Below are 12,743 nucleotides of genomic sequence, written 5' to 3'. Positions count from 1 at the left end.
TTATAAAAAATATTTTCATTGGATGAGTATAATTGTCACCTTCCAAGTAAAATGGAAAAAAAATATTCAGCAAAATTTAGGCAACTTTTAGCAACGATTCGTGTGTATTTTTCCTTAAGAAAGCGGTTTGTATTTTTTTTCAATTCAGCCATGTATTCTGTTGGCATAATCTGGTTTTACTGTTGTGCTTTGAATATTCAAATTGAAAGGAAATGCTTTAAGACATAAATTTTTAGGAATTTATTTACCTGTAAGATGTGAAAGTTCCTCCAGGTTTTTGTCCGCAGATGCACCCAGGGCAATGGTGTGAATGGTTGAACCACTGCTGAGCACAGTGAGTAAGCAGTTGCTGATATGCTCATCATGTCCACTGGTCACTAATATCAACACAGAGCCATAGGCTTTTCCATTCAGTTTTTCAGCCACCTGAACATGGAGTATCGGTCATTCGGAAGGAAATGCAATTCAAATTGTCTTATTGAGGAGAAAAATTCATCCTGAAATTCCCCACCAGTGGGCATATGCCTCTCTGAGGTCCTCTGTAGCTCCTGCACTCCATGCTCATCCCCATTTAGTCCTCACCACCCCATCACAGCACCTGTCATCCTACACACCCTTGCCCGTGTGCTTGTGCTCAGGGACTCTTCTGTTCCAGTCACCATGATGTGCCACTAGTTCAGAATAGAGTGCCCCATGGAGGATATGAGGGAACTTGACCGTGTGAGATCTGGCCTTTGAGAGCCAGTGAGTGACCAATAGGGCCCTAGAACAGTGGTTCTCAACTATGGCTCACATTAGAATCAGATGGGGAGCTTTAACATTTTTAGTGGCCTGGCCACACCCCTGATCAATTAAATCAGACTCTCTGGAGATGAGACCTCGGCATCAGGATTTAATTCCCAAGTGATTTCAATGGGCAGCCAAGGTTGAGCAACATTTGCCTATAGGCAGCAACAATGGCAATTGATCTGTCTTGCTTGATACCAGATGTTTGATTAATGGCTGCATCCCAGACGCTGAATCCAAACTTATGCTAATTTAGATGAACTCTAACATTCCTGAAACATATCTCTGTTCTTGAGTTGTATATGCTTGAAGTCTGGTATGACTGCAGGCAGGAGCCAGATAGGCTGATTTTGACTAGAAAACCCAAGGGTAAGATTGGCCACAGCTAGGATAGTCCCAGAATTGACAGGGACAGTTTCAGCAAGTCTCCAGATGATGCTGAAGTCTCCCCATCTGGGCCATTCTTTTCATTGATTCACTCCTCCCTTCAACGAGCAGTTATTAAGCAACTATTGCATGTCAGGTACTTTGTTAGGCACAGAGAATACAATGGTGAACAAGACATGGTTCCTGACCTTAATGATGATCCATCATTGCTCTCCTATAGTGAGGCTGTATGACCACATTGTAACAGATTGCCCCAAATCGGATAAAAAAACGAAGGAAAGGAATGTGATAGTGATCCCAGACTTGGGGTACTGTACCTCAAATCCCCTCTTAAGCCCTGAGCAGATGCTGGTTTCAGGGTCAGCTGACACAGTGGCAGGCAGATGTGAAACCAGCAGCTTTCGGTCGTCATCATTGTTAATTTGGTGTAGCTGGGCTCTGATCTCCCCGTTGCTGTTGAAACTGACAATGCCCACAAAGGTATGACTTTCAACAATCTGCATCAAGTAAAATTCTGCTGCTTGTTGAAGTCGAAGGAGTCTGTCAGCCTATGTCCCCAAAAGGAAAAAAGGTAACAACATTTGGTTGGTAAACAAAAGTATGATTAAGTTACCTAATAAGCAAAGATCTCTGCTAATTCTTTAGGGTTTTGATTTGCAAGTTTTTTGAGTTGTAAAGAGTGACACCATGCTAGAATATCGTTAGATTAACTGCAGGCTCAAAAATGGATGCTTTTCTGGGAGAAGAGATTGGTTTGGGACTGTCCCTGACAAGCTGTTCATAGTTACCACTCTCTCAGAATACACATTCTCACTATTTCTCTCCAACTCAGAATTCTTTTAAAACTCAGCTCTTTCTTTTAAAATTCAATCTGGGTAAGAGAAAATATTGCAAAGAAGAGGAGAGTGGCACTCAGAAGTACCTATCCTGGCACTAACTTCTGTTATAGTGTTCATCTTAGCCTGGGCACATCATCTGTAAAGTGGGAATCTATACTAATAAAAGCGTAACATGCTAGTTATACTGGACATCTTCTGGACATCCTTCTGGACAAAGCCACAGTGGCGGGGGCCAAGGCAAAGGTGGTTAGGGGTGATCAGGCCGGAAGGGGAGGGCAGTTAGGGGCAATCAGACCAGCAGGGGAGGGCAGTTAGGGATGATCAGGCTGGCAGGGGAGGGCAGTTAAGGGCAATCAGGCAGGCAGGCAGGCAAGCGGTTAGGAGCCAGTGGTCCTGGATTGCTGCTTGTTGCAGCAATGTCTGACTGCTGGTTTAGGCCTGATTCTGCAGGGGTCCCGGATTGGAGAGGGTGCAAGCCAGGCTGAGGGACCACTCACCCTGCCGCCGTGCATGGATTTCATGCACCAGGCCTCTAGTAATAATATATTTCTTACTTAATAAAATAGAATTGCTGTGAGGATCAACTGAGATATGTGTAAGACTGTACAGTTACTCCTTGAACTACTAACCAAGTATAAAGTAATATTAGTGATCAGTCTGGGGCAGGTGATGATGCTGATTAATTCATTAGGGTCACTTGTTTTGATGGCTGTGAACTGGAAGCTGAGCTTCGGTGACCACAGTGATAACCTTGTTCAGTGATAACCATGGTCTCCATCTAGAACCCAGGCATCTCTCTCAACATCTGTACCTGCACTTTGCACTGCTTAGGAAACATCACCAATTTAATGTCCCACAGGTATCTCAAACTCTACACACTTTGACTTCATTGCCTTCTTTCCCAACTATTATTTCTCTTACAATACTGAGAGGTAAGTTGGTAGAGTGGATAAAACAAGGACTTGCCTTCAGCTTTTGCTAACTATGTGACTAGAGAGAAATTACTTATTTTTTTTTTTAGCTTCAGGTTTCTATCTGCAAAATGGATACATAGTAACCGCTTAGTAAATTTGCTCTTGCTCACATGACAGTCATCATCTCATTCTTCTCAATTATGCCTTCTACTCCTAACAAGTTAAACTAGCAAGCTGGAGCTCTCTTTTATTGTCCCTGTTACCAGCCAGCCCCCACATCCCTGACCATGTCCTATCAACTCGATGTCTTCAGTTTCTCTCAAATTCATTCCGTATCTCCATCCTATCTGCCAATTCCTTAGAGCCACCCAATGTCAGTTATAGCCATACTAGTTGATACACCTTCCCTGAACAAATCCGTCTAATTTTGCCTCTCAGTCATTGCACATACTCTTCCCTACCTTGGAATGTACTCTTCCCTCACCTCCCTCACTTCACCCAACCCAGCAGGTACTTTCACATCCTTCAAGGTTCAACGCTAAGTTCCCTTGCTCAGTGAAGTCTTCCTCAGTCCCTTTTTTCTACAGAACTAGATGCTGCTTCGCAACTCTGTGGAGCTTCATCATACTCAGTTGTATTTATCCACACTCGTGTCATGTCTCCCTCACCACGTTGTATTTCAAAGCAGAGACACTATCCTGTCATTTCTGTATCCCCCAAGCCAGCATGGTTTAGGCCCCTGGTAAGTAAATTAATATCAATGACAGTGTTATAAGGAAAAGGAAGGGAAGTTGGCTTTCCCATGAGTTTGTTACTTCAGGCTTATTTCTCATCTGCTTCTTTCAAGTACAACTATCTTTCCTTTCACTAAATCCATGCTTACTCAACACAGGCAGATAGCTGATATAAATTACCCTGAGACCATATTTGAGAAGAATGTGCCCTTGTCAAACTACAAGTAGGCAAGATTGCAAAATTACCTAGAAGCTGAATGTATTAGTGGTGTTCCTAATATTTCAGAGACCAGCCAGGAAAGACAAATTTTCTAGGACTGCTGATTCAGACAATAAAAGAGGATAAACTCTCCCTTAGGACAAATATTATTATAAAATAATAACTACCAGTTATGAACCAAAAACTTAATATTATCTTATTTATTTCATCTCAACAACCCTATGAAGTAGATAGTGGTTTGCTGTAAATGTTTAAAAACTGGTTTTCTGGTGTGTGTGTGTGTGTGAGAGAGAGAGAGAGAGAGAGAGAGAGAGAGAGAGAGAGAGAGGATAGAGAGAGAAGAAGAAGAAGAAGAAGAAGAAGAAGAAGGAAAAGAAGAAGAAGAAGAAGAAGAAGAAGAAGAAGAAGAAGAAGAAGAAGAAGAAGAAGAAGAAGAAGAGAGAAAGTGGAAAACCCTGATTTGTTGCAGTTGACAATTTCTGTGGAGTAAATACTCCCACTAAGGCTGATGTCAAGCTGTCCATGTGATGTCACTGAATGCACAGTTGGAAGAGATGTGTACCAGACCCATACAGGTATATAAAGAGCAGAAATGACCTCAAGAACATAGATCAGGGGGAGAAACCAAGATGGCGGCATAGGTAAACACCGGAGTTTGCTGCCTCGAACAACCACTTCAAAAATACAACTAAAAGACTGAACGGACATCAACCAGAACCACAGGAAGGCTGGCTGAGGAGAGACTCTTCAACTAGAAGGAAAAACAACAGCATTACGAGGCTCAGAGGAGGCGCAGTGTGGAAAATTTAAAGGTACGGTGGTGCGGCGGTGCGTGCACAAAGCGGGCTGGTGGCTGAGGGTGCGGTTGTCGTTTTCAATCAGGAGTGAGTCTCAGACTCTGGGCTACAGATCCGGGCGAGTCTCTAGGGACCCAGACTCAAACGGGAGAAGCGGGACTGTCTGGCTACGGTCCCTCCGAGGTTTGCAGCGGTTGCTGGGACAGAGAGGCAGAGCCCCTGGAGACGGACTGAGAGCAGCCATAGCTGCTCCCTCCCCCCGCCCTGTTGATCCTGCCCTGCCCAAGCCCTGCACAGAGCCATTTGCCGATCACCTCAGGCAAAGGCTGGACTAGCGCCTCCCCAGAGGACTGAAGTTTTCCACACAGGTGATTCCTACAGCCAGTCGGCCTGGTGGTCAAATCCCTCTAGTGTTAACTACAACAATTAAGGCTTGGCTAGAACAAGACTGCGCACAAAGACCACAAGGGGGTGCACCAAGAAAGCATAAAAGATGCGGAGACAAAAAAACATGACAGAAATGGAGGATATGGAGCTAAAAATCGCAATTTTGAGGGCTTGCTATAAACTTGAGCAGAGCCTCACGAAAACTAATGAGACCCTCGATGCTACGATAAAGAAATTAGAAAGTAAGCATACACGGACTGAAATAAAGAATATTATACCCAATAGCAGACCAGAGGAGCACAAGAATCAAACCAAAGATTTGACAAAAAACACCCAACTGGAAAAGCAAAATGAAAAAAGAATCCGAAAGTGTGAAGATAGTGTAAGGAGCCTCTGGGACAGTTTCAAGCGGACTAATATCAGAATTATTGGGGTGCCAGAAGATGAGAGACAGCAAGATATTGAAAACCTATTTGAAGAAATAATGGCAGAAAACTTCCCCCACCTGGTGAAAGAAATGGACTTACAGGTCCAAGAAGCGCAGAGAACCCCAAACAAAAGGAATCCAAAGAGGACCACACCAAGACACATCATAATTAAAATGCCAAGAGCAAAAGACAAAGAATCTTAAAAGCAGCAAGAGAAAGAGGCTCAATTACCTACAAGGGAATACCCATACGACTGTCAGATGATTTCTCAACAGAAACTTTGCAGGCCAGAAGGGAATGGCAAGAAATATTCAAAGTGCTGAATACCAAGAACCTACAACCAAGATTACTTTATCCAGCAAAGCTATCATTCAGAATTGAAGGTCAGATAAAGAGCTTCACAGATAAGGAAAAGCTAAAGGAGTTCATCACCACTAAACCAGTATTATACGAAATGCTGAAAGGTATCCTTTAAGAAGAGGAAGAAGAAAAAGGTAAAGATACAAATTGTGAACAACAAACATGCATCTATCAACAAGTGAATCTAAGAATCAAGTGAATAAATAATCTGATGTACAGTATGAACTGGTGATTATAATGAATCAGGGACATAGAAAGGGAATGGACTGACTATTCTTGGGGGGGGAAGGGGTGTGGGAGATTCGGGAAGAGACTGGACAAAAATCGTGCACCTATGGATGAGGACAGTGGGTGGGGAGTGAGGGCGGAGGGTGGGGCGGGAACTGGAAGGAGGGGAGTTATGGGGGGGGGAAGAGGAACAAATGTAATCTGAACAATAAAAATTTAATTAAAAAAAAAAAGAACATAGATCAGAGGTCAGTGGGCATTTTCTGCAAAAGGGTAGGTAGTAGATGTTTCAGGCTTGGTTTCAGAGACTAAGACGTAAACCAGTATCTGAGAGTTGTGGCGCTTTGGAGAGTGGGTTTCTGGAGGGCTGCTAGATTGTCAGACAACTGAGATACGGTTTTCTGTCCACAGTGACATGGAAAATGTACACATAATGGATATGCACATTCCCTGCCAATTCACAGTCTCTTGCCTCCACCAAGGATCTTGCCTAGTGAGTGGAATGTGGACAGACCAGATCCTTTCATTACATGTAAGAGTTTTGGAAAAGGGTCTTGGTGGGAAAATGTTGCAGTTAGTAATAAAAATAAAGGTTAGGAATTACCTATATATTTCATTTATCTGCATTATCTCAATTTCTGGGATACATTCTGAATTTGTTCCTCCTGCCCCCAAGAAAAGATGATGTCTATGACTATTCCAAACTTTTGGCCTCTCCCTCCTCTGCCCTTAGCCTTTGAAAATAAAAAAAGAATTAAGAACTGATAGGAAAAAATGATGAATGTTTTACAACCATTGTGGTTCAAGAATGTTACCTCTGCCATCTTGCTGGACACATCCAGCACTAAACAGACCACTTTGTCCCCCGCCTGGACAAGGGAGAAGGTGGGCGGAGGCAGAAGCTCGGTCCCATTCATGGGAGAGCTGTGGTGAAAGTCAGTGGAGTCTGAGATTACATCCCACGTACTTCTGAGGCTGCACATTTGGTTCTGTCGGTTTGGAGCTTCTTGGTTGTGGGTACTCGCATTGCAGAATTCAACCACCTGGAAGAAGAGCAAAGCCTGTGAGAGAGTAAAGCTCTTCTGTCATGCTAGACCTGCTGCTCGTGTTCAAGCAACTAAAGGTAAAAGGGAAGGCGAGCTGAAACATGGGGAAGAAGTGCCACAGTAATGTCCTTCTTTACTTCAAAACTGACCAAATATACACCTAACCTTTGGCACCCTTTGCTTGAAATACTGACACCCTTGTACCGAGATCAAGCTCTGTTATAGTTTATTTGCACTTGGATAACAGAGAGCAGACCACATATATATATCTTAATCTAAATAAAACAAAACAATCTTCCACCTTCCTTAGCGTGATATTATGTTAAAGAAAACACCCCTGGAGATGATATCTTGGTCAGCTTATTTCTTGAAATCATATTTAATGACTACTGCTCCTTTATGGATCAGTCAACATACATATATTGACCTAGTTCAAATATTGATCTCTGTAAAAACAGGATAAGGAGAAAACCAATCTAAATCTACTTCCTGATCTTTCTCCTTATTTGGAAATATAGGTAGAATTCATCTAATAATAGTAGGCCTGTGTCAACAACCCTGTAAAGGTGTGGTTTGCATTTTAAAGTAATGTGTTACCATCTATTCCCAATGGCTATATTCCTACAAAGAATGGCTGCTTCCTGTTAATGGAACCAGGGACACTTACAGCCAGAAGAATCTCTTCATCCCAGTTCTAATTCCATAGAAGAGGAAATGGAAGCTTCAAAGGGTTAATAATTGCATAAGAACACAAGTTTCTTAGTGGAATGGGGAGACAGGAGTAGAGCCTACTTTCTTTGTTGTTACTTGTTTTTAACTCTGTTTCATGACTGTGGTTAGGTGATTGAAAAGCTTATCTGACTAGGTATTAATGCGTCGATCTTTCAAAGGATCACAAGGACAGTGTCTAGTGACATCAATGTGGGTGAAATACATGTAATTAGATTGGCTTCATACACTAAAGCTATAAATTAAAAACGTAATGAGATCACACAAAAATACTTCAAATTTAAGGAATGACTTCATCTTGACTAAAACCAGACTGAAGAAAAAAGTTATCTGAAAATCAGTGTGTCAATCCAAGGGGTATTGGTTGGCTGTGGGAACAGTCAACTTTACAGAGACGCATGCCCACGGTGCTTTAAACTCCGTGGAGCAGAGATGACTCACAGACAGGACCTTCAGGTTTTTGTGAAGATGGATAGATACATCTGGTCAGGAAGGCTGATGCCACTGAACCCCTGTATCACCTAAGTCCCTCCTTTCTGATTCGAAGCTCTCACAGCAGGCTTCTGGTGAGGAATTGACTGTTCCATGCTACTTCCTTCAGAGAGAAAATGGACTGGACTAAGGAGGCAAATATTGGATGCCCATGGCAGAGTACTCTTTTTTTTTTTTTTTTTTTTAAATATATTTTATTGATTTTTTACAGAGAGGAAGGGAGAGAGATAGAGAGTTAGAAACATCGATCAGCTGGCTCCTGCACATCTCCTACTGGGGATGTGCCTGCAACCCAGATACATGCCCTTGACTGGAATCGAACCTGGGACCTTTCAGTCCACAGGCCGACGCTCTATCCACTGAGCCAAACCAGTTTCGGCCAGAGTACTCTTTTAAAATAATTTTTAAATTGGTATTCTGGATTTATACACTAGACTCTTGCCAGTTGGTGTGTAATGATGACAAGGTTGAGTTTCCCAACCTGCAAAGCCAGGGGTTAGTTGACTTCCCTTAGTAGAACCTGAATTTTCTTTTTAAGTTCTAGACTAGTGGTTCTCAACCTTCTGGCCCTTTAAATACAGTTCCTCATGTTGTGACCCAACCATAAAATTATTTTCGTTGCTACTTCATAACTGTAATGTTGCTACTGTTATGAATCATAATGTAAATATCTGATATGCAGGATGGTCTTAGGCTACCCCTGTGAAAGGGTCGTTCGACCACCAAAGGGGTCGCAACCCACAGGTTGAGAACCGCTGTTCTAGACTATGTGAAACAATGGAAAGATAATTAGTGCAATTAAAATAGGAGTGGATTGCTACCTCAAATGACAGCAGCGATCCTGTGTTATATCCCTCATTAACCCAGTACAACTTCCTGTGAAAAGATACAGGAACACCACTATGTGAGCAATTTATTTTTTAGGTTTATAAGGCTCCCATTGTTAAAACACCTTCTCTGGAAAGCCAATAATCACTTTTCTTAAGGAATCTATTTTTGGTGACCATCTTTTCGGTCTCAATTACTTTATAATCTGTAAAATAAAAAGTAGATAAACTCTATGGTCCCCCAAGCTCTAAAAAAATAGTGAATCTTATATTTTTTGTTTAAATGTTTAAAACATATCAGTCTGCCTTGGGGAGAGATGAGATCTTGTAGAAGTGTGTCATTCCAAGGCCATACTTACAGAAGATAGACTTTGCATGAACATTATTGATGCTGCTGCATTCTGTGTGCTATTGTATAAAAACATGCAACCTCCTTGGAAAAGCTCACTGGTAATACAGTTCTCTTGGGGGCAAGGGCCTTTTTCACACACAAACATGCCCGTGATGTCAGATGAGCACCTAAAAATAGAAAGAAAAATTAGGTCTATTTTAGAAATACTTGTGTTTCTTCTTCACTAGCTTATATAATAATGAGTTACAAAGACTGTAGCTTGCTAAAAACACATAAAATATTTTTAAAACTGCTCTATTAAAGTTCAATTTAGAAATGGCCTCCACTTTATTTTAAAGAATTTGATCTTGATGAGAGGTTTTGTATTGCCAAGGGCTTTACCAACTAAACAAGGTCAAAGCAAAAGTTACCAGGAAATCAACGTGAACTTTTGGAAGTCCACGGAAGAGCATGAGAGACAGTATCCCAAGTCAGGGCTCCTTTGAGCTCATTGCCATTGGACCTCAGAGGAAGAAGAGAGTAGACACGTAATGATATTTGAAAGGATTCCTTCCTAAATAGGTAATCTCAAATCGTTGAAGGGAGTGAAAAACAATACAACTTTTAGGAGAGGAATCAGTCAACACCTACCAAAATTACAGCTCGGTGTACCCTTTGAGTCAGTAATTCTTGGAAGTTATTTAATGCATATACAGATTGGCCTGCATACATGAGAAATGGCACATATATAGCATTATCACCTGTAGTAATATTGGTAGTAAAAGATTGGGAACAACCCACTTGTACAATATGAGAGTGACTGAAAAATTGTGTTACATCCACATAATAAAACACTATGTAATTTTAAAAAAAGAATGAAGAAAATACACATTTTAAAAAAATCTTCTAGAGAAATCATGAAAAAATAAGAAACTAATAAAAATGGTTATCTAAAGGGAATGAGAGAGCACAGGATAAAGACAATGGTGGGTGTGAGATATCTAAGAATATCACTTTTGGATATTTGAGTCATGTAAGCATTTAAAAAATGTAATAACATTACAAAACTGAAAATTGTCAATTAAGTTTTAGCTGCCATTATAAACTTAACTGTAGAGTAAAAAATAAATAAACTGAATTTTTAGCATGAGAAAATTACTAACCTTGTTACTTCAATTTGATTTTGCCCATTTATGTAGATAGGTTTTTCATTGTTATATTCATCAAACACACCCCAACGGAGATGGGCCCATTCGTGGACAAACACTCTGCCTGTGGACGAGAGAGCTTTTGTTTTGAGTTCCTAAAATCTCAGCAATGGACTTGCTAATCAGTGAAGATGTAACAGTACTTGACTATGTGTACTCATTCCAAAGGGTTGAAGTACAATTCTCTCTTCTACTTTCATCTTTCTCACCCCATTCTCATCACCTCTCCTTTACCCCCCCACCAGCCCCCACCACCTTAAAAGAGGCAGAGTCCCATATGTCTAGTCCCATAAATGCAAACCGGTGATTTGCTGGTACATCTATTTGAAACTAGTGAGCAGTCCTACATCTTCTCATTTCCTCAATGAAGCTGCCTAACAGGCTTCTATTGAGATTCATATAGGCCTATAACGTCAGGATTTGGGGAAAAGAAAAGAAGCATATTTAAGTGCAATGAACTGAACGTTTACGTGCCAACAAAATTCAGATGTTGAAATCCTAATCCCCAATGTGATGGTATTAGGAGGTAGGGGCCTTTTGGGGGTCATTAGATCATGAGGGTGGAACCCCATAATTGATTAGTGACCTTATAAAAGAGATTCCACCCCTGGCTGATGTTACTTGGTGGTTAGAGTGTCGGCCTGCACACAGAAGGTTTTCGGGTTTGACTCCCAGTCAAGGGCATGTACCTGGGTTGCAGATTCCAACCCCTGCATAAGTTGGGGCGTGTGTGGGAGGCAACCAATTGATATGACTCTCTCACATCAATGTTTCTCTCTCTCTCTCTCTCTCTTTTCCTCCCTTCCACTCTCTCTAAAAAAAAAAAAATCAATGCAAGAAATATCCTTGGGTGAGGATTAACAACTGAAAGGGCGAGGGCTATGCCCTCCATCTTGCCTGTATCCTCCATGTTGGGGCCACGTGCGGCCTTCTTCCCGGAAGCCCAGGCCTCTGCTGGCCATGCCCGGGATTTTAAACTAATCAATGACAGTCAAGGGAAGTGCGCGCCATAGATATGACCACATCCTGTGTAACAGGACCCGGCTTGCGCCTGGCCAATCGGCAGAGCACAGTCCTTTCTCCTCCCCTTACTCCGACCCCCCCCCCTATATAACCGGTCTCTGGGCGGGGTTGGCTCTCTTGGCCACTTGGCTAGCCGATGTGTCGGTGAGTCTGGTGGATGGAGAGCTCAAGCTAGCTTGAAATACAGATTCTTATGCTTTTGCATCGGATTGGATGGCTCCCTGATGTGGTTTCTTGGGAATCTTGAAATCTGGGCATAACAACAACAACCACAATAAGAGAGAGAGAATCCAGAGTGCTCCTTTCCTTTTCTGCCAGGTGAGGACACAATGAGAAGATGGCTGTTTATGTACCAGGAAGGGTATATTCAGTGTCACCTGCTGGTGCCTTGATCTTGGACTTCCAGGCTCCAGAACTGTGAGAAATTTCTGCTGTTTATAAGCCACCTAGTCTGTGATAGTCTGTTATAGCAGCCCAGACAAACTAAGATACCAAATAAGCAAATAAACCTTTCTTATTCTTCAGAACAATGAAGAATAATTCTACTATCCAGAACGATGATTAAAATATTGCAGTCAGGGAGAAAGAAGGAGCAAAGAAATCACAGAACTTCCTCTCTAGCATAGATGTTTCCTTTTTTTTTATATACCTGATTCTTCACATTTATATTTATTTGCAACCCTTAGCTCATGGAAACCCTCATCCTCAGCATACAATCCTTTATAACTTTTTCTCTACCTCTCAAAATATTGCATTTCCTTCAACATTCAGATCAAAAACTGACTTCTTCCTCCATGATGCTTTTCAGTTTAACTCCCCTTTCAAAGTGCACTTTTAAAAAAAATTGTTAAAGTTATGGAAACCCAGGAAGTGCTTGCTCAGTTGACTCAAGCTGTGGCATATTGTGCAATTTTTTGACCTTGGGACAAAGGAAGGAAGGGAATAGTGTAAGTTGAAAGTGTTAAGGAAAAGTTTGTGCCTACTCATGGAATTTAGAAGTGCTGATG

The 12,743-nt window shown here is 41.7% G+C and overlaps 1 protein-coding gene across 1 annotated transcript in view; it reads right to left on the bottom strand.

Annotated features, from left to right (window-relative positions):
• Positions 1-12,743, bottom strand: part of CLCA2 (chloride channel accessory 2) — a 45,483-nt gene that overhangs the window by 17,717 nt on the left and 15,023 nt on the right. Inside the window, exons 4-8 of the mRNA XM_070403401.1 lie at positions 10,669-10,777; positions 9,534-9,693; positions 6,896-7,123; positions 1,491-1,721; positions 249-426 (exon numbers count right to left, since the gene is read on the bottom strand). Coding sequence (XP_070259502.1) covers positions 249-426; positions 1,491-1,721; positions 6,896-7,123; positions 9,534-9,693; positions 10,669-10,777 — 906 coding nt within the window. The remainder of the gene's footprint in view (positions 1-248; positions 427-1,490; positions 1,722-6,895; positions 7,124-9,533; positions 9,694-10,668; positions 10,778-12,743) is intronic.

Source organism: Myotis yumanensis, unplaced genomic scaffold (assembly GCF_028538775.1).
Source record: "Myotis yumanensis isolate MYYU_CA2020_CCGP unplaced genomic scaffold, mMyoYum1.0.hap1 SCAF_2, whole genome shotgun sequence".
Classification (NCBI taxonomy): domain Eukaryota; kingdom Metazoa; phylum Chordata; class Mammalia; order Chiroptera; family Vespertilionidae; genus Myotis; species Myotis yumanensis.
Note: the sequence above shows the minus strand (reverse complement) of the source record. Positions and strands in the feature narration are given on the sequence as shown.